The sequence below is a fragment of the Aethalodelphis obliquidens genome, unplaced genomic scaffold (assembly GCF_003676395.1).
Source record: "Aethalodelphis obliquidens isolate GAN/ISIS:26980383/991018 unplaced genomic scaffold, ASM367639v1 scaffold17, whole genome shotgun sequence".
Taxonomy (NCBI): domain Eukaryota; kingdom Metazoa; phylum Chordata; class Mammalia; order Artiodactyla; family Delphinidae; genus Aethalodelphis; species Aethalodelphis obliquidens.
In genome coordinates, this window is record NW_020837961.1 from 1,417,488 (window position 1) to 1,435,754 (window position 18,267).

General features: G+C 40.5%; 1 protein-coding gene across 6 annotated transcripts in view; it reads left to right on the plus strand.

The window, feature by feature from the left end:
* Positions 1-946: 946 nt before the first annotated feature.
* Positions 947-18,267, plus strand: part of GRIA2 (glutamate ionotropic receptor AMPA type subunit 2) — a 160,148-nt gene continuing 142,827 nt past the window's right edge. For 2 of the 6 annotated variants that reach the window (XM_027116814.1, XM_027116813.1), the window contains exons 1-2: positions 1,382-1,918; positions 2,482-2,622. In XM_027116814.1, the coding sequence (XP_026972615.1) occupies positions 1,831-1,918; positions 2,482-2,622 (229 nt within the window). In that variant the 5' untranslated portion in view covers positions 1,382-1,830. Of the gene's footprint in view, positions 1,170-1,381; positions 1,919-2,481; positions 2,623-18,267 lie in introns of those variants that run through there. The other 4 variants (XM_027116811.1, XM_027116812.1, XM_027116816.1 and 1 more) reach the window with 3 other exon arrangements.

Here is an 18,267-nt window from a genome sequence, read left to right on the forward strand (position 1 = left end):
TAAAAAAATTGAGGCCCAAAGTGATTAAGGGTCAAGTATGAGACCCTACAAGGTCAACAAGGAGGCTGTACGAATGATACTCATGGGACGAGTGCCCAGGATAGCAGCACGATAGACTAACTCTTGGCGTTCTGACATATTACCAGGCTATGCCTTCCGTATCGTGGGCTCCGATCTCCCGCCTTCTGGAAACAGTCACTTGTACTCAGTCGTCCTTGATTTCTTCGTTTAAACCGCAAAAGCCATAGACGGAGTGAGGAATTTCTGCCACAGCAGGTCCCAGGCATCAGTTTGGCAGGCAGTGTGAGGCCCGTAAGTTCCCACAGTTAAGTCCAGGCTTCCATCCTGCCCACCATCCCCCTCCCCACAAACTTCTAATCCCTTGCGTCATCTTTCTTCTCCAGTGGTCTCCAGTTCGCGGGTTCAAAGGGGTGAGAGCTTAGTTTACTTTCTTTGGGCGGTGATATTTTCAAAACTCACGACCGAAACGCGATGCCGCAGCCGGTTTCTAACTCAGTCTCTGGGAAAGGGTGTGCAGCTCAGCGGCCTTTCCAGACTTGCTTCATCTTTTAAGTTCTTTATCCTACGAAGCTTTCCTTGAAACGGAGTCCTCTGCTTTCAAGCTGTGTAAAGACATACTTCTACGGAGCCAAGACTACACATGTCTCTACGACGGGGTTGGGGGGGAAGGGGGGGAAGTCTGCAGTGAAAGCTGCGAGAGGGACCCGCACGCAGCAGGCTGGGCACAGTGTAAAGATGGGATTTCCATGCAAAGTATTTCAAAGGTTCAGTCTCGATCTTCTCCTGTGCGGCTTTGGCCTTTAAAGATAGACCTCGGGGTTTTCCCTGGATCCTGGCTACCTCCCATTTAGCTAAAGTTGACAGTTTTGGAACCCCTCCTCATGGGTGTTTTGTTTGCTCGCTTGCTTTCCTGGTGATCAGGTGCGGTGGGAGGCAGCGTTTCTCTATTGCTAGGAGGGTTTTACAGGCTCTGGAAGATAAAAATCAGAATTGCTTGTATCGTACGGCAGCAGGGCCTGGTGAGAGAACACTTCACCGCCAGCAGCACGGAGCCACTCGGCTTCGCACGGCAGCCGGAAACGGGCTTTGCTGCGTCCGGTCCGTGCTGGAGCAGCTCGCGGCGCCGCAGCTGCCGCGGCGGCACAAAGGTAGCGCCGCGCCGCGCAGGCGGGAGCGGGGGCGCTGTCCGCGGTGCTGAAAGGCGAGCGCCGGTGGGCGCGACAGCTCGCGAGACCCGAGGTCTCGCCCGGGGGCCGCGGCACCCCGGCTCCGAGCCGCGCTCCCAGCTCCGCGCGCGCGACGCCGTGGCGCGCGGGGCGCGCGGGGGGAGGGGCGCCCCGGCAGCCCGCCCGCCCGTCGCGACTCGCGCACGCGCGCCGGACGCGTCTCTGAGACTCGCGTGCGTGCGTGTGTGTGTGTGCGCGTGTGTGCGTGTGTGTGTGTGTGTGTGCGCGCGCGCGCGCGTGTGAGAGCGGGGAGAGGGAGAAGCGCGCGAGGGTGAGTGTGTGAGTGCATGGGAGGGTGCTGAGTGTGCCGAGGCGCTGGGACCACAGCGGCAGCCTGCTGGAAGCTGCATCCAGCCAGTCTCCGGACTTCGCGAGCGGGGACCGGGCGCAGGGCGGCAGCCACCCGCAGGACCTTGGAAATAGGGATTCCTCTGCCACCACGTCGGGTTTCTAGCAGCTCGGTGCTACATTGCTGTCTCAAAATGCAGAGGATCTAATTTGCCAAGGAGAACGGCCAAAGAAGGAAGAGGAGGAAAAGGGGGGAAAAAAAGGGTATTTTGTGGATGCTCTACTTTTCTTGGAAATGCAAAAGATTATGCATATATCTGTCCTCCTTTCTCCTGTTTTGTGGGGACTGATTTTTGGTGTCTCTTCTAACAGCATACAGATAGGTAGGTACCCTTTGTGCTCTGCTTTTGAATTGTGCATAATTTGGTGGTAATCTTTGTTCACGGTGGACAAATTAATTCATGTCATGTAGACTTATGTCATACCTTGACTGCATTCCAGATTTAAACTGCCTGGAATATATATGTTTTTCTTAAGATGAGGCAAGGGCAGAAGACTATGCCTCTGATACAAGAGAGGGAAAGGGCTTCTCATTAATGACCCCCAGATTTTTATTCCTTCTGCCGTCACAGCATCTTCCGGTTTGTTCAGGTTCTGTAGGGGTTCTGAACGCACAGCTTGTGATCACTAGGGAGGGAGGATGTTTCTGGCCACCCACCTTGTCCTCGGGCCCCCCTGTGCCTTGACCCTCGGCCTAGGATGCTGCCGCCCCCCCCCCCCCGCACACGCACACGCACACACACACACCGGCTCCCGGGTCCGTGGATGTGTTTATTCGGCCTGCTAGTGTGAACGAGGGGCTCCGGGGCAGTCGGGCGCTAGCGGGCTCCCCTGCTTTCCGCCGGGCGCTGACACTGTCCTCCCGCTTGGTGTTTGTTCTTTGCAGGGGGGCTGTTTCCCAGGGGCGCCGATCAGGAATACAGTGCATTTCGGGTAGGGATGGTTCAGTTCTCCACTTCGGAGTTCAGACTGACACCCCACATCGACAATTTGGAGGTAGCCAACAGCTTCGCAGTCACCAATGCTTGTGAGTAAGGAATATTTATGTCCTTTCGGGGGGCCGCACGCGGAAAGCGGGCTGGTGTGTGTGTCTGTTCCTGCGTGTCGGTGTCGGGGCGCAGTGACTGCACGCGCGCGTGCGTGTGGCAGCGTCGGGGGAAGGTGTCAGCGATCGCGCGGACGCCCGCTGGCTGGGGCCTGGGGGGCGGTGAAGAGCCAGCGAAAGGCGGCGGGGAGTGTGCGCTCTGGGGCTCGGGTGGGGTGGGTGTCGGAGGTGAGGGGACGCCCTTGGGTGCAGGGCTACCGGCGTAGCTGGAGTCTTCAAGGCGAGCCCTTCACCCCTGTGCCCCGCGAGCACGCGGTGCCCCGGGGCGCGCCGTCGGGCTGCTGGGTAGACGCCACGGCCCCGGGTTGAAATCTGCAGGCCCCGCTCGGGGTCCCCGTGCGGACCCCGTGAGCCTGTATGCTCCCCCGAGACGGGACACGTTGTCACAGCGGTCCCGCAGTGCGCTCGGCACCCGAGGCCCCCCGAGGGGCGCGGCGCGGCTGACGCAGGCCGGGGATCGCGGCCCCGGGAGCTGCGGCCCGAGCGCAGCGGCGAGCGTGCCCGGGGCGCCGCGGGCCCTCGCCGGCCGGGGCGCTGGTTCGCAGGTCGCGGGGCTCCCGCCGAGGCAGCGGGAGGAGGAGGACCCGAAAGCGGCGGGATGCGCCGAGTTCGGAAGGTGGAGAAGCCGCCGACCAGCCATTTTAGTCTTCGCAGCCGTCCTGCTAGTCCCGGCGCGGCGCGCGGTGTCCGGGGACCGGCCGCGGAGCTCCATCCAGGCCTCAGAGTGCTGAGACCCAAGCAATTAAGTCCCCGCGCGGTTCCGTGGGAAGGCTGGCGGGCCCGAGTCCAGGCGCGGCCGCCCCCGGACCCCCTGCCCTCTGCCAGCGGCTGGCATCCTTTCCTGCCGGCTGGGTTGCGGGGACTCTTTTCGGACTTGACGTTCTCAGTGTTTACTGCACAGTTGACAGTCTCGCGGGGGGACTTGCAGATGGCTCCCCTCCCACTCTGGCTACTTGCAAAGGAGCCCGCGGAACATGACCGCAGAGAAAGGCCGACCGCGGAGTCCCCACGGTAGACAGGCAGCTGGTGGCCGTCCCGCTGCTCTGTGATAAGCCTTAATCGTAGAGCCCATGGGTTAGCTTGACTGTAGCGTCAGAAACAGCATCCGCTCGGTTTGAAGCTCCCGTCCACCGAATGAATGAAGGAACGAAACCACCGGCTTTGACCGATAGAGCAGGGGTCGTCATCACGGTCCTGTTAGATGCTTAGAAGTCAACTGTTTATGAAAACCTGTTTAAGAGGATTTCAGTGTTGTGTGTTTTCTTCGGATGTTGGTTCTAAGTGAGAAAAGCAACTGGGCATGGTGGGGAGGAGAGAGAGAGAAAGAGGGAGAGGGAAAGAGGGAGAGAGGGAAAGAGAGAGAGAGAGGCTTAAGTGGATTTGCAGTTAAAAAAAAACTCCATAGAAGAATATAATAATATATATCTTGGAAAATTTATATATATATATGTATGTATACAAAGAAACTGGCTGTAGTTTAAGTTTTGAAGGCTTTTTATGCTTGACCTGTTTACCTATCAGATTTTGATTATTCATTTTATTTGATATCAGGTTTCCATTTTTTTCCCCTGAATTGTGAGTTTGACACACAATTGTGCTAAGTATCTGACTGTATGTAATTGTATACTAGTGTGAAAATGCTGTGGAAAGTAATGAACCTAAGGCAAGACTATGATTATTGGAAGGATCTAGATTTTTAAAACAAGGTGAGAAGAATTTGAATATGGTCAATGACAGAGAAGTTCACTCATTGGTGAAAATCATGCCAGGGCCTGGCTGAGAGCACAGGAGATAGGTCCCCTGAAAGCAATGAATATGTCTTCATCCCAAATGCTGAATGACTGTGCTGGGCCTTCGTAAAGACTAAAAAGTAATGGTTAGGTAAGGTTAGGTGACTAGTTTAGGTCCTCAGTCTCAGTATTTTTGGGTAGATTTATTTAATATAAATTTAATTGAAATAAGATATGTAGGCAGAAACTGTACATATATTCAACACATATATAAATGCATACATTTCCACAGAATGAGTATATCCATGTAATAAGAGATAGATTTCATTTAAAAAAAACACAATTTAATTTGCTTGACCATAATTCTGAGAAAATGGGAAAATCAGATCTTCATTTTGCACAGATTTTTTTCTTGTTGTTTTTCTTAGAAAATGGAGCTGAGATAAAGAGTTACATGTGTCCAGGTCCCAAATTTTCTCCTCCATGGATTATTCTAGGACAGTAAAACAAATGATGGTGAAGAATTGAATGCATTTTCAAGTTCCCGACACGGGAATTCAGAGCCACGGTCTCTGGTTCTCCCGTGTTATAAGTAGTCTTACTGATTGCTGAGCAGAGCTAGTTGAGGCCCTGGTATGGAAGAGAGACTCATTGAATAGAATTTTCTGGAGTTGACATTAACTCATCGACCAGGCACTCAATTTCTTCATTCCTTTGGGAATTTTACAATCTAGAGTTTGCAAAATGAAATGGAGTGTTTGTATCCTTTTTTTTTTTTTTTCCCAAGAGCAATAGAAAATGTAAAATTAGTTTACCTCTTTTCAGAGAGAGAGAGAGAGAGAGATGCTTGTATAAACTACACTCACAAAGTTAGCAGTCAAGAAATGAATGGAGATCTCTAATATCAAATTTATTAAGATGAGTCTTGATCACTTAAATCGTGCTCAAGGCTTTTTCTCCTTAGCCTTTGTTTCCTTGTCTTCTCAGACAGGGGAGTCCATGATTCTTTCCTATATGAAGTGGAAGCAGCAATGTCAAATCTGTTGATAGAAACCCAACCGACTTTCTGCCATTTCCTCCAGAAATCTAAGGAATTCTGCTTCTTCACTCCAGTATTAAAATGTGTATCATCAATCAGTGTTCATAAAGTAGCTTGTCCTTCCTCCGAGTTAAACCGTAAAAATCCCATAGAGTAAATTTAACCCTAAATGTAACGTATAAATTTAATATATTAAGAAAGCAGAGTTGTAAACCTTAATAATATAATTTCAAAATAGAAAAGATAATTAGTCTGCTAATTTTGGTTGTATTCCTGAGATGGAGGGACTTCTTTGGAACTGCTGAGGCCGATGGGGCTTTCAGGGTCCAGCAGGATCCATGGAATGGGTTAAAGTTATGCAAACGAAATGAAGTCATTATATTCTGAACTGGGTAAGTGACTGTGCAGGCTCTGAACTCCCTCCCACTCCCTCTTTCACAGTCACAGTGGGAATAATGGAAGAACCTACTTGTTCCCATTTGTTTCCATGGGTACCTGAGGAAATAAAGACAGATTTCCAATTTCTTACTTTCTCCTTTTATTTTCCCCTCCCTCCCCACTTCCTTTCTTCCTTCTTTCTGATTAGCTAGAGAGCCTACTAAAGTGAGGTGTTTTTTTTTTTCCCTGAAGGTTGCTCAAACATAAGACTTCAATATGAGAAAATCCATGAAATCAGAAAAATAAATAAATTAGCATCTGATATTCAACAGTTGAATCAGTAATGGACCTCAAGAATTCTTTCCTTCCTTCTTTCCCCCCTGCTCCCTTCAGTATTTGCTGAGTGTCTTCTAGATGTCAGAGAATAAATGAATGCTGTTCCTAGAGTGATTCATTTTTTCCTAACCTTTCCCCTCAATGCTCTTTCAAATAGTTTTCAAATCCTTATTGGCCTGGACGCCTTTCCTGTGCACTGTCTGCTGGGTCTTGTCTAAGAAGTTTAGTCTGAGGATGTGGAGATATTGTAGTAGTTTTTCTGCAAAAGCAATTTATTACTGTAACTCAACATTTTTGTGACAATAATAAATGTGATATTGGCATATGTTTACATTCTAAAATGTTTTAATAAAGTTCAATGTACTATTTACTAAAACTTTGTTTTAGTAAATTTGTTTTATTTTAAACAACATAAAACTGTCTAAAAGGGCTATGAACTTGAGTATTTGATCACATAGGGCTTTGGAATTAAAAATATTAAATAGTAAATGTCCTCTTCAAAATCTTTCCTATTTTTTACTGAAAGACTTTGACAAATAGCTATTAGGCTATTTAAAAATAATTTACTAGTTTCATATTTCAATTTCATAACAATAAATTATAAAAATATTAAATTTCAAGAAACACCAGATAAAATCTACTTTTCCTCTAAGCCAGCAGATGGAGATGTTGGAGAAATACTGTTCTTTTGTAAAACTGCTGCGCACACTGCCTTTTGAAGCAACGTAAACCCCATTCATTTAGAGAGATGGAAGAAATATGTGTAAATGGCATCTGTTTTGGAAAAACTCACTTAAAAGGATGTGTTTGAAAAATAACTCCGAATTCCTTTTAAAAAGAGTGCCTTCGATTTTATTTTAAAAATAGATTATCTTCAGTCTTCTTGTGAATTTGATTTGGAAAGAAATTCAGGAACATCATTGATTATAAATGCTCTTGGACGAGAGAGAATTCTAAAAGTACACTTTTTCCTTGGAGAAAGAATCAAGGCTTTTTAACCTTGACTCTTCAGATCTTATTTATTCACTTATTTTATGGGAGTAGAGTTGATTTACAATGTGGTGTTAGTTTCAGGTGTACAGCAAAGCGATTCATATATATATATATATATATATATATAATTTTCCTTTATTGATTACTACAAAATATTGAGTAGCGTTCCCTGTGCTATCCAGTAGGTCCTTCAGATATTATTTTAAGGTATATTTATTATCATTGAATTTTAGTCATGAATTATTGAGATTGTGTATCTGTGTTCATCACATTAATTGGTGCTTGGTAAACCTTTATTACACTTTGCATGAATTTGTGTGTGTGTGTTTGTATAGTTATATTATAATTATAGATTTTGAGTAATTATAGATTGGCTGGGCTATCATGTTTTGTCATTTTGTCGAGGTAATTACGAGAGCCTGGAGTTACCCACTTTAATGTATGCCAAAATTTCATAAAAGCAGAATCAACTTGGACGCTCTTAAGCAATTATGAGAATTTGTGGTGTGAAGAAAACTGGGGACAAATGTACCAGAACACACTACCTTACAACCTGGGGTGTAAATCTTCGATTATAAGCAACTGGAAGTTACAAAGAATGAAGTAGCTCTTAATACGTGAGAATAATTAATTTATCATTGGATTTTTTGTAGTTAAGCTTTCATACTCCATGTATATCACAAGAGAATTTCAAGAAAAGACATTATACCAAACAAATCAAAGAATGGCTTTGGTTGAAATATTCTATTTAGGATGTGAGAAACTGAGTATTTAAATAAAAGTTACTGTATGAAACTATAGAAGCTTCATAGTAACAGGAATTTATTCCTGTGCTATTCCTTTCTGAGGTCTTGCAGACTTCAACCTGCTGACTCAAGAGGTTTCCCTTTCATGTCAAGCCTTTAAAGTGATGGGGTCATTGCACCTTGACATTAGGACCGTAAAATGCTGATTCATGCCAGAGCCCAGATTCTCTCGGAATCTCTTCCAAAAACACTCACACTTTCAGACGTTCTGGAGCCCTGACGATGTTAAGGAAGGCTGTAGAGGACCAGTTGTTCCCTGGTTATTCCATCAGGTGTTGCCGTATGGTTGACTTTTCAAAGAGCGTGGGGTGTTTTCCCTCCTCTTCCTCTGTTCTCCTCCCTTTTAAAAAAAGTCACTGAAAGTGCTTAATCTGCAGAGCAGATGCTATTACAGGAAATAAACTTAAATTGAAAAAGATTTTTTTTTTTTTTTAGGTAAGCAGAGGATATACTCCACAGAGCTAAAATCTTGTATTAGATTTAAACATTTTATTGGGATGTTAGTGGCCACTGAGTAAATTATATTTTTCTTCTTTAACTGAATTCTACTGAAGATTCCCCAGACATGATTAAAATCCTAGCTCTTTTATTCCAGCAATTTTCATTCAGATTTTCTGAGGTTTTCTCTAATGTTCTGAATAACTCGTTGCCAAATGTCATAAGTAACTATGCCTCGTCAATACAATAGGAAAATTAGTTGCTGAATTCAAGGTTACCCACGATTTTTTTTCGAATCTCAAAATCACCCACGATTTAAAAATTTCCCCAAACTAAAAGGTTTCTCAAAGCAGGTTTCACTAATTTGGGAGAAAAATGAATGTGATTCTTACAGAGGTGTCCATTAGTAGTCTAATACCTATTATTCTTGGTTACTCTTCAATTTAAAGTATTTTGTCATTTTTGATAATGTTAATTTGTAGAATGAAGGCATTTAAAAATTAACGTGGAGAATGAAAACATGCCTTTCTTAATGGCAGGGTCATGCTACTGCTGGCTTTGTATCCTTCACGATTTTTTTTATCTGTTACACAGACTGCGTATAGCAGAATTTCTTGTTCTAGAATTATACTTGTTTAAGTCAGAATTTTGCTCTTACGCTACTTTTGGATTTCAGAAGAAAGAATTTATTTGGTAAAATCTGCTTCCGATCCTATTTAGATAGAGGTGTGACACATTTTTCATTTTCATCTACAACTTAGATATGTTCAAAGTTATTATATTTATCCCTAAAGCTACATTGCTCTGTGTTAAAATGCTTTGCTGAAATAAATGCTGTTGGGGTGATGCAGAAGCCATGTTGCAGTGGTTAGAATACAGGGATCCTTTCTCAGGGCCCTGAGGATTATGGGTGTGCCCCACTTCCATTTGTGTTTTGGACTTTCCACAAAAAGTGACTGTTCATATATCTTGAATAGGCACAAAATTGTCTTATCTCCCCCATCCCCCCATCCCCAGGATATTATATACCACAATTTTCTGTGAATTCCTTCATTTTTTATTTAAATTAAAAAAACTCCAATATTTATTTTATTTTATTTTTAATTAATTTTTACTGGCGTATAGTTGATTTACAATGTTGTGTTAGTTTCTGCTGTACAACAAAGTGAATCAGTTATACATATACATGTATCCACTCTTTTTTAGATTCTTTTCCCATATAGGTCATTACAGAGTATTGAGTAGAGTTCCCTGTGCTATACAGTAGGTCCTTATTAGTTATCCATTTCATATATAGTAGTGTCAATCCCAATCTCCCAATTTATTCCTCCCTACCTCCTTTCCCCCTTGGTAACCATAGCAAAATTTTTACAAAGCACCGAATTACAAAAATATATATTTTTAGAGATATTTGAGAATGAGAAATTTATAGACACCGTTTCTTACGGACCAGTTGCTTTAATATTTGCACTAATGGGTGTGATTCTTTTATATGCGTGCCTTTTTTTTCTTTTTTGTGTTGGCAGTTTATCCTTAGAATCTGTTTTCCAGTAATTTAGCTATTTTTATCCTATTGATAGCTTGCTTCAGCAAAAATAAAACCCAACTTGTAATTATAGTTTTATTTTTCATATGTTAATTAACATAATATTGCAAAAAATCATCCAAAATGCTTAGTACTGATGTGTAGCTTTTTTTTTTTTTGTAGAACCTTGACAATTATAAGAGTCTTCAACTGAATAGAACAAGTAGGTTTGGGAGATAAGGGTTCATTATAGAAGGGGATTTATGAGGAGATAGTTTCTTAGATTGTTTTACTTTTCACCTCAACATTTCTTAAAGAAATGACATATACCTGTCACAGTTTTACTATTTAAATTGTTATTCAGAATTTTACTTTATAGTTTTAGTTATGTTAATATCTACATTTTTTTCCTGATTTTATTTTAGTATGTACAGTATGAGCCCAAACTGAATTGAATTGAGAAATGCCTGAATTCTAGTTTGTCTGCAGTCCTCTGAACAGGGCATCATATTTCTACTGAGCTATTTACCCTTTGTGTAACGTTAATTTCAAACTATAAATACTATGGTATTCACTTTATGCTGCTCTGATACTTGTACTCTGATCAAATTTCAGTACCTCAGAAGGTGTCCCTTCAATGCACATATTTTCCGTCTAATCTTTATAAAAACCCAGTGATACTGATTGAAGTGATAGAAATATGTTTATATAAACTGAGTGTATCTATGCTTGTTATGAAAACATAGAGAAGTGTTACCTAATTCTTCATCGCTACAACATAATATGGCCTTGGTCAATCATTTCTAACTTCAGCATAAAATTAATTGAAGGTCATGTTATATAACTTGATAAAAAAAAGGTTTTCTCAGCCCTTAAACCTTTTGCAGCTGATACTAAGACTTTGCATTAAAATACTCTTTCAGAATTAGTATTCATTTTACAATTTCCCTTGCATAAGTATTGGGTCCACTGCAGTAAGAATATGTCTGCAATATGTGATTATGTATTTTTTATTGTTTATGCAAGAATAAAAGGATAGAATGAGCATTTTGAAATAATTATTTTCACGCCAAAAGGAAAAAAAAATCCTTTGTTGTAGATTGAAATTGCAAGATTTCTTAATGTGTCAGAAGGGAACTGTGGACAAACAGGAAACATTCCAAGAGGCAGTGTAACTGGGTGTGCTAGGCAGAGGAGTTGGAATTTGGAACTGGGAAGTTTTCCCTTTCTCTCTCTTTCTGTTTAAGCTTCTCGTTGACCTGGTGTTTGCTTAGTTTGCATGGCTGCAGTCAGGCTTCTACACTAACATTGAGCTACTATAAAACACTGAATTCTTATCATAATATTACTTTTGATAGGTCGAATTTGTTAGATACTATTAACTACTTCCAGAGGGAGAAAAGAAAGAAAAGAAACATTCTGGATCCCTCATAGGCAAAAACACCACTTTCAGGCACTTTATTATTCTAGGCTGGTAAAAGAGTCGTTCTCGGTAAAACATTGACAGAAAAGTTTCAGAAAACGCTGTAGCTAAAAATATGTAATGTGGAACATACTACTAGGGTTTGAATTTATGAGAGTCGTAATAAACTTTATCTCCTGCTTGGGGTTCCTGAGATGCTTTAGCAACACAACAACTGATAAATGCTAATAGAGCTTATCAGCAGAACACAGAAAAAATTGTCTTTTAGTTTGTTATCTGGTGGTGATTTATTCTCCTTTTTTTTTTTTATTTTTTTTTTTATTTTTGCGGTACGCGGGCCTCTCACTGCTGTGGCCTCTCCTGTTGCGGAGCACAGGCTCAGCGGCCATGGCTCACGGGCCCAGCCGCTCCGCGGCACGTGGGATCTTCCCGGACCGGGGCACGAACCCGTGTCCCCTGCATCGGCAGGCGGACTCTCAACCACTGCGCCACCAGGGAAGCCCTATTCTCCTTTTTTAACATCTAGATAATGGTCATTACAATCCTAGATATATTTTAAAATATGTTAGCATGTCTTACAAGAATATTTAACAAAATTAATGATAATTCTTGAGTGATATATAGGGTTTTTTGTCATTAAAGTTAGTCACGCAAAAAATTATTGAAGCACAATTTGGGACTGAAACGCAGAACACAATGAGTAGTTTCAATCTGAAGAATAAAGATTGTAAGGTGTAGGGGGATCAGTTTAGTCCATATATTGGGGAATATTGTCATCTACATTTTAGTGGCACTGATTTGGAACATTTTAAACATATTCCTCAAAGGTTTCATGTAAGCTATTTACTGTGAATTGCAGATATTGAAAAGGACTGCCTGTTTTCAATAATCCAGCTACCACAGAAGTAGCTCCTGGATTCTAGAATGGGAGGAGGGCTTCCCTTAAAAAAAAAGTCTCTCCTCCTCACAAGAATTTGGCAAGGAAAGTTCTGGAAGTGCCGATCTCCAGCCGTGGTAGGGAAAGTGTGTGTTTGCTAGTTTTTCTAGAGAGATACACTTCAGTTTAGGGCATGAGTTTCTTCTTTATTCATATCTTATCTTGTGCTTGGGAGGAATTGAAAGATTTCAATCTCATTTTCAGTTTGTGTATGAAATGGAGGTATTGAGCTTTGTAATTCCTGAGCACTTGCACAGTTTGTAGCTTTATTCGTTTTATCAGTTTTTAAGTTTTTACTAGTTTACAGTGTTGTTATTAATTTCCTTCTGGAGAGGAAATTTTAGGAACAGAGGCAACAATTCAGAGGGAATATCGAGGAACAACAGCGTTTCGGTTTTTTTCTTTCTCTCTCAGAACACAGACAAGTCACGAATCGTCATCTTAATGATAAATGCGTAAGCGTTTTCTCTACAAAAATAAAAGACGATGCTTCTTTGCAGTTTGCAGCCGTGGTGTCCTGGGACACAGAAGAGCGTTCGTTGAGTCTGAACTTGGAACGGAATTCTGGTCCTACTGTTAGACGTGTGGCATCAGACAAGTTGTTTAGCGCAGCTGAGTCTCCGTTTCCACCTTTGTAAAAGGGAATCATACATTATAGGGTTATTTTGGAGATGGAGAATAGGCGTAAAAGCCTGTGTTGGGCACATCTAAGTGCATGGAAGTTAGCGGGCTTGTTGTCACTTTCTGTGTTGAGATCTTTGGATGGTTTTGATAAGCACTTGTTGAGGACAGAGGAAAATGCATTTCTAGTTTCTTGCTGGAATCTTTTTCTGCTGCTTGTATACCAGGGCAGGACTGTTGGGTGACGAAGAAGAGACTAACGAAACAAACCGCATAAGGCCCTTAAAGATATGTTTAGCACGCTAAAATAGGAGAATGGTTTTTAAAAGCCAAGATGCTGAAACTCAAGCATTATCACCATGTTGCATGTCACTTCCAGGAGGATGTTGAACAGTTTGGGCTGTTCATCCCTGGTGGAGCTTTCAAGCACATAATTAAGATAGCTACACACATTGTCCAACTGTACACATTATAGATTCCTCATGATTTATTTCACCTAATTAATTAAATTATATTTATTTAAATGAAAAGCAGATGAGAGAACCCAAGCTTTAGAACCAGACAAATGTGGGTTTGAATATGATTAGGAGCTTTACGACACAAAGTGTGCATTTTTCTCTTTTGTGGGATGAAGCTGTTTCCTCATGCCTGATATTGTTATTGGGGGTTGAAATGAGAAAATAAGAGCCTTGATTAGTTTGTCATAAGTGACCCCAATATTCCCTTCTTCCCTGTATCCTAGCCTTTTACTGTGAACCAAACAGTGTGCTTGGAGAGGTGGAGGAAAATAAAATGGAAATTCTTGTCTTCAGAGAGCTTATATATTCGATAGCTTTATATTTATGCATAACTTTTGTCTTCTCAAAACACTTGCCTAGCTGTTTGGTCTTCACTGTAGCTCTGTACAGTTTATAGGATAAATGGAATTATTATTATACCCATTTCCAGGTGAGAAAACAAATTGGAGTTGTTCTAAGCAACTCTAAATCTGTGGAGGAACTTCTTTTAGAAAACACATCTTCTGCTTCCTGGGTCAGTGTTTTCACAGTGTCAGAGGGCAACGCAGCCAGTATATTAAAATGAGCAGGTGTGGTTTGAAATTACGGCTCCAACATTTACCAGTTGTGAGACTTCGTATATATCAGTTAAACTTTCTAATCCTGTTTCCTCTTCTGTAAAATGGGGGCTATTATAATACCTGCCTCATGAGGAAATTGTCAGATTCCAAAGATAATCATTGCTCCATATAAGGCAGTGACTGATGCTGCTAATTTCAGTGATTTCCTATCTCCCCGAGTGCATATTAATTACATACACTTAGCTCCATGCTTTTAGAGGCATGGAAGGGAAGTAGCTAAGGAGATCTAACATAGCTCTCTGTGTAATTTTTAAATTAGTAAGCTTCTTTAATACAGCCATTTGAGCTAATACTGGAGACTAGGGTTTTATTGTTGTCATTTTTAGAATACCGGTGAATGTGCACATTTACCAAGAATTTTAATGTGTTCTTGATCCCAAAACAGATAAGCATTAAGAACTAAAAATCATGCATGAGGTAAAGAATGCAGATTTGGGTTATCGTTAAGTGTGCATATGTAATACTGTTCAGTTATCCGTTCCACCATCAGTACACTTGAGCAAATAGAAATGATGGTGTCGTTGCCCATGACGAGGGTGACATTAGACACGGGACTGGCTCCTTATGGCTTCTTCCCCGTGGATCAGTCGTCTGCCTCTTACTACATCCAAATCCATCACAGGATTCTCTTCTTTCTTTACCTTTCTAAAATTTTAGTAGATACCTGTTTAATGCCAATCTTTTAGGTAATGTCTCAGGTGACAAAGAACAAGATAAGGTTTCTGTATTGGAAATTATTCATGGGTGCAGAATTATTTTATGACAAAAGTAGAAGTAGTTAATCCAGGTCAGCTACATGATTTTCGTATTATTGTAGAATGTACAGTGTACTCATTGTTTCCGGATCATTTATAAATATTATCGTATACCTTGGAACTAGATTTGGATCAAAGTGTCTTAAGAGCAGAAATGGTAACTATAAAAATTATGAAGAAAATATAAGTCTACTGACTTAGAATATATTGTTGAAAAATGGGGCAACTAAATGAGGAACTAGTGATATTAACAGTGATGTGAATTGCAGGTCTTTTGTAAACAATTTTAAGTTTTGAATCAGATTTGGAGATGATAATTTATATTTTATTTTGCAAGATTTTCCTTTTTTTTTGGCCTCTCTGCCAAAAGTTCTTCAATTCAGTTTGAAATATCATAGACTGCAGAAATTGCTGGGTCGTTTTTTTATATAAAATAATTTGATGTTGAGTAAATTATTTAATTATTATAAATACTATTTTAGTTTGTTACTGAAGAAGCAGGTTGCAAGTCTTACAATACTGTAATACATTGTATAAAGTATTAAAAATGTTGATGCATATAACTATTATGAGTAATCTAAGAGACACACCTGGCTAGTTCTCCTGTAATGTTGAAACAGATTTTATATGATCTAAACGATTATAATAACAGTTTGAAAATTTCAGGTGGCAAAATCTTGATTATCTGAAAAAAATTGAATCAGTTTTAACATGTAGAAGAAATATATAAAAGTATTAAAAATTGATCAACAATATCATTTAGGTATTGTGGGTGATTTAAAACCTAAAACATGCAAAATTTAGAATTTAGATTCTTAAGGATTGTGTTTTGAGGTTTAAACATTATGAAGTAAGTAACTCAGTCACGTGGTAATTTTTAAACGTTACAAAAGGGGGTACAATAAATACTACCTATGTCTTTTCTCCCCTAATTCGGCTTCTCTCAAATAATCACCATCAATGGTTTTCAGAAATACTAGTGTCATAAATACACTGTTCTTTCCGTATCTTGATAATTTGCTATATTAACATAAACTGGAGACCTCTTTTATCTGCCCAGTTTCCTCCTTTAGAGTTCCTGCGTGGTATTCTGTTGTTATTTAGCCTGTCTTTTGTTGATGACTGTTTCCATCTTTTCCTGACTATGTTAATAATGTGTGCCAGTGGGTTTGCAGAATAGATTTCTGTGAGTGGAATGACTGAGTCAAAGGATGTTTGCATTTAAAATTTTGCTACATATTCAAAAAAGGTATGCGATTTACATTGCTACCTAGAGTGTAGGACGATGCCTGCTTTCACCTACTCTTAGGACTAGTGTACAACATTAAACTTGTCTAAGGTTTGCTATTGCTATTTCACTGCTTAGACTTACAACGATACGTTTTGACTGAAGTTAAACGTTTCTCACCACATTATTTGCCTTTCTGTGTATGTCTGTGCATGTGCTTGCACTCAAGGGTCTGTTCATAGCTTTGCCTAGTTTTCTTTTGGGTTGTGGCTCTATTTATTATTTATCGATACAACATACATGAAAGTAACACCTACTTGTCATGAGTTGCCACTATCTTAGCCAGATTTTTTGTATTGAAGTATAGCTGATGTACAATGTTGTGTTAAGTTCTGCTGTACAGAAAGGTGATTCAGTTATGCATATATACACATTCTTTTTCTGATTCTTTTCCATGGTGGTATATCACAGGGTATTGAATATAGTTCCCTGTGCTCTGCAGTAGGACCTTGTTGTTTATCCATTCTATAAATACTAGTTTGCATCTGCTAATCCCAAACTCCCAGTCCATCCCTCCCCAGCTGCCTCCACCGTGGCAACCCCAAGTCTGTTCTCATGTCTGTTGTTCTTCTTTTAACCTCTTCATGATTTTTTAAAACCATGATTTCTGTTTATAATTTTTAAGAATGCATATATTCTTAAATTTTCTTCAGTCAAATTTAGAAGTGGTTTATTTTATTGCTTCAGGATTTTTGTGCTTTGCTCAGAAAGACTTTCCCACTCAAGGTGGTTTAAAGAAAAAGAACCGCTCATCCTTTTACTTAATACCCATCCTATTTTGGTTTCAAGATTTGAAACGTATCTTTCATCTGGATTTATTTGGGATAAATACTAAAATAGGTATACAGCCTTTTCTTTCATAAGGTTAGCCAAATTTCACAGCCTATAAAAAAAATCCATTTTTTCCTCCTCAATTTGAAATGCCATCAGATATTCTTCTTGTGTAAATAGTTCCTCAGGGATTTAAAAACAAAAAGGAAACTTACGCAGAAAATGAAATAAACAAGATTAAAACTCTATTACAGGCAAAGGAATGTACGTTCTGCAAGGTACTTGTTTCCTGAGTAATGCTGTCCCTATAAATTGTGGTTCTGTGTCACTGTGGTCTCAGATCAATAAAGAGGGTATCAGACTCTGAAGGTTCACTGAGCCCAGAGGGATAAATAAAGGATTGTGTTATGTTTCTGGCTTGCATTACAGCACTAATGTCACTTAAATGGACTGCTGGTTTGCCTATTCTTAACCTATATCAAGGCTTAAGTAATGGGTTATGATTATGACTTGGGTTTCGAATGTCCCTTTGAAGATAACTTAGTATACCAATCCATATATGTTCACAAATAGAATATTAAAACCCGAGGATGCAGTTCATATGCAATAAAGGTAAAGGAATTCAGATGCTCGTGGTTTTATTAACGTATAGTTTCATCCTCAGTTTGTCTTAGAAACTAGTTATGTGGTCTCTCTAAAGCCACGTACCCAGCTATCTATGGTATAAATCTGATTTAAACTGGAATGCTTTCGGTTTGCCTTATGGTGGATGGCATGCACTGTGTATTTTTGGCCAAGCATCAGGGAATTTATAAATCTTTAACAACTACATTTTGTGGAACTCTGAACTTAATGTGGCCCTGAAGCGCCTTTCCAGGATCATTAAAATGGAAAGATTTTAACTTTCGAGATAACAATTTTACAAAATGTATTTCATTCAGTTTCTTTAAGTCTCTAGTCATCTGTTTCTATTTTAATATCTTTTGGAGAATAGAAAAATGTTACCTGGATGAACATAAAACAGTTACATAGGCAGAACTTCAGTGTTAATTTTTTATGCTAATACTTTAAACAAATTAAATATTTTCCTAACATTGGCTTGGTCTCATTCCTTACTCTACTCCTAAAGGCAAAGGAAAGTCAGAAAAAGGCATTTTTCAGAACTAAAGATGCTGATGTACCCCTAAGGGTGTATGTAATGTAGTTCTGGTCCCACAGGACAGACAAAGGTGGACTAAACAGATTTTTCTGGAACAGGACAAAGGTGGACTAAACAGATTTTTCTAAAGGACTCCATGGAGCTATTTGAGTATTTTTCATTGCAGACTGTATTTTTCATTGCAGACTTTCCTGGATATTTGAATTTCCCATATTTCCTCTTGCATGATG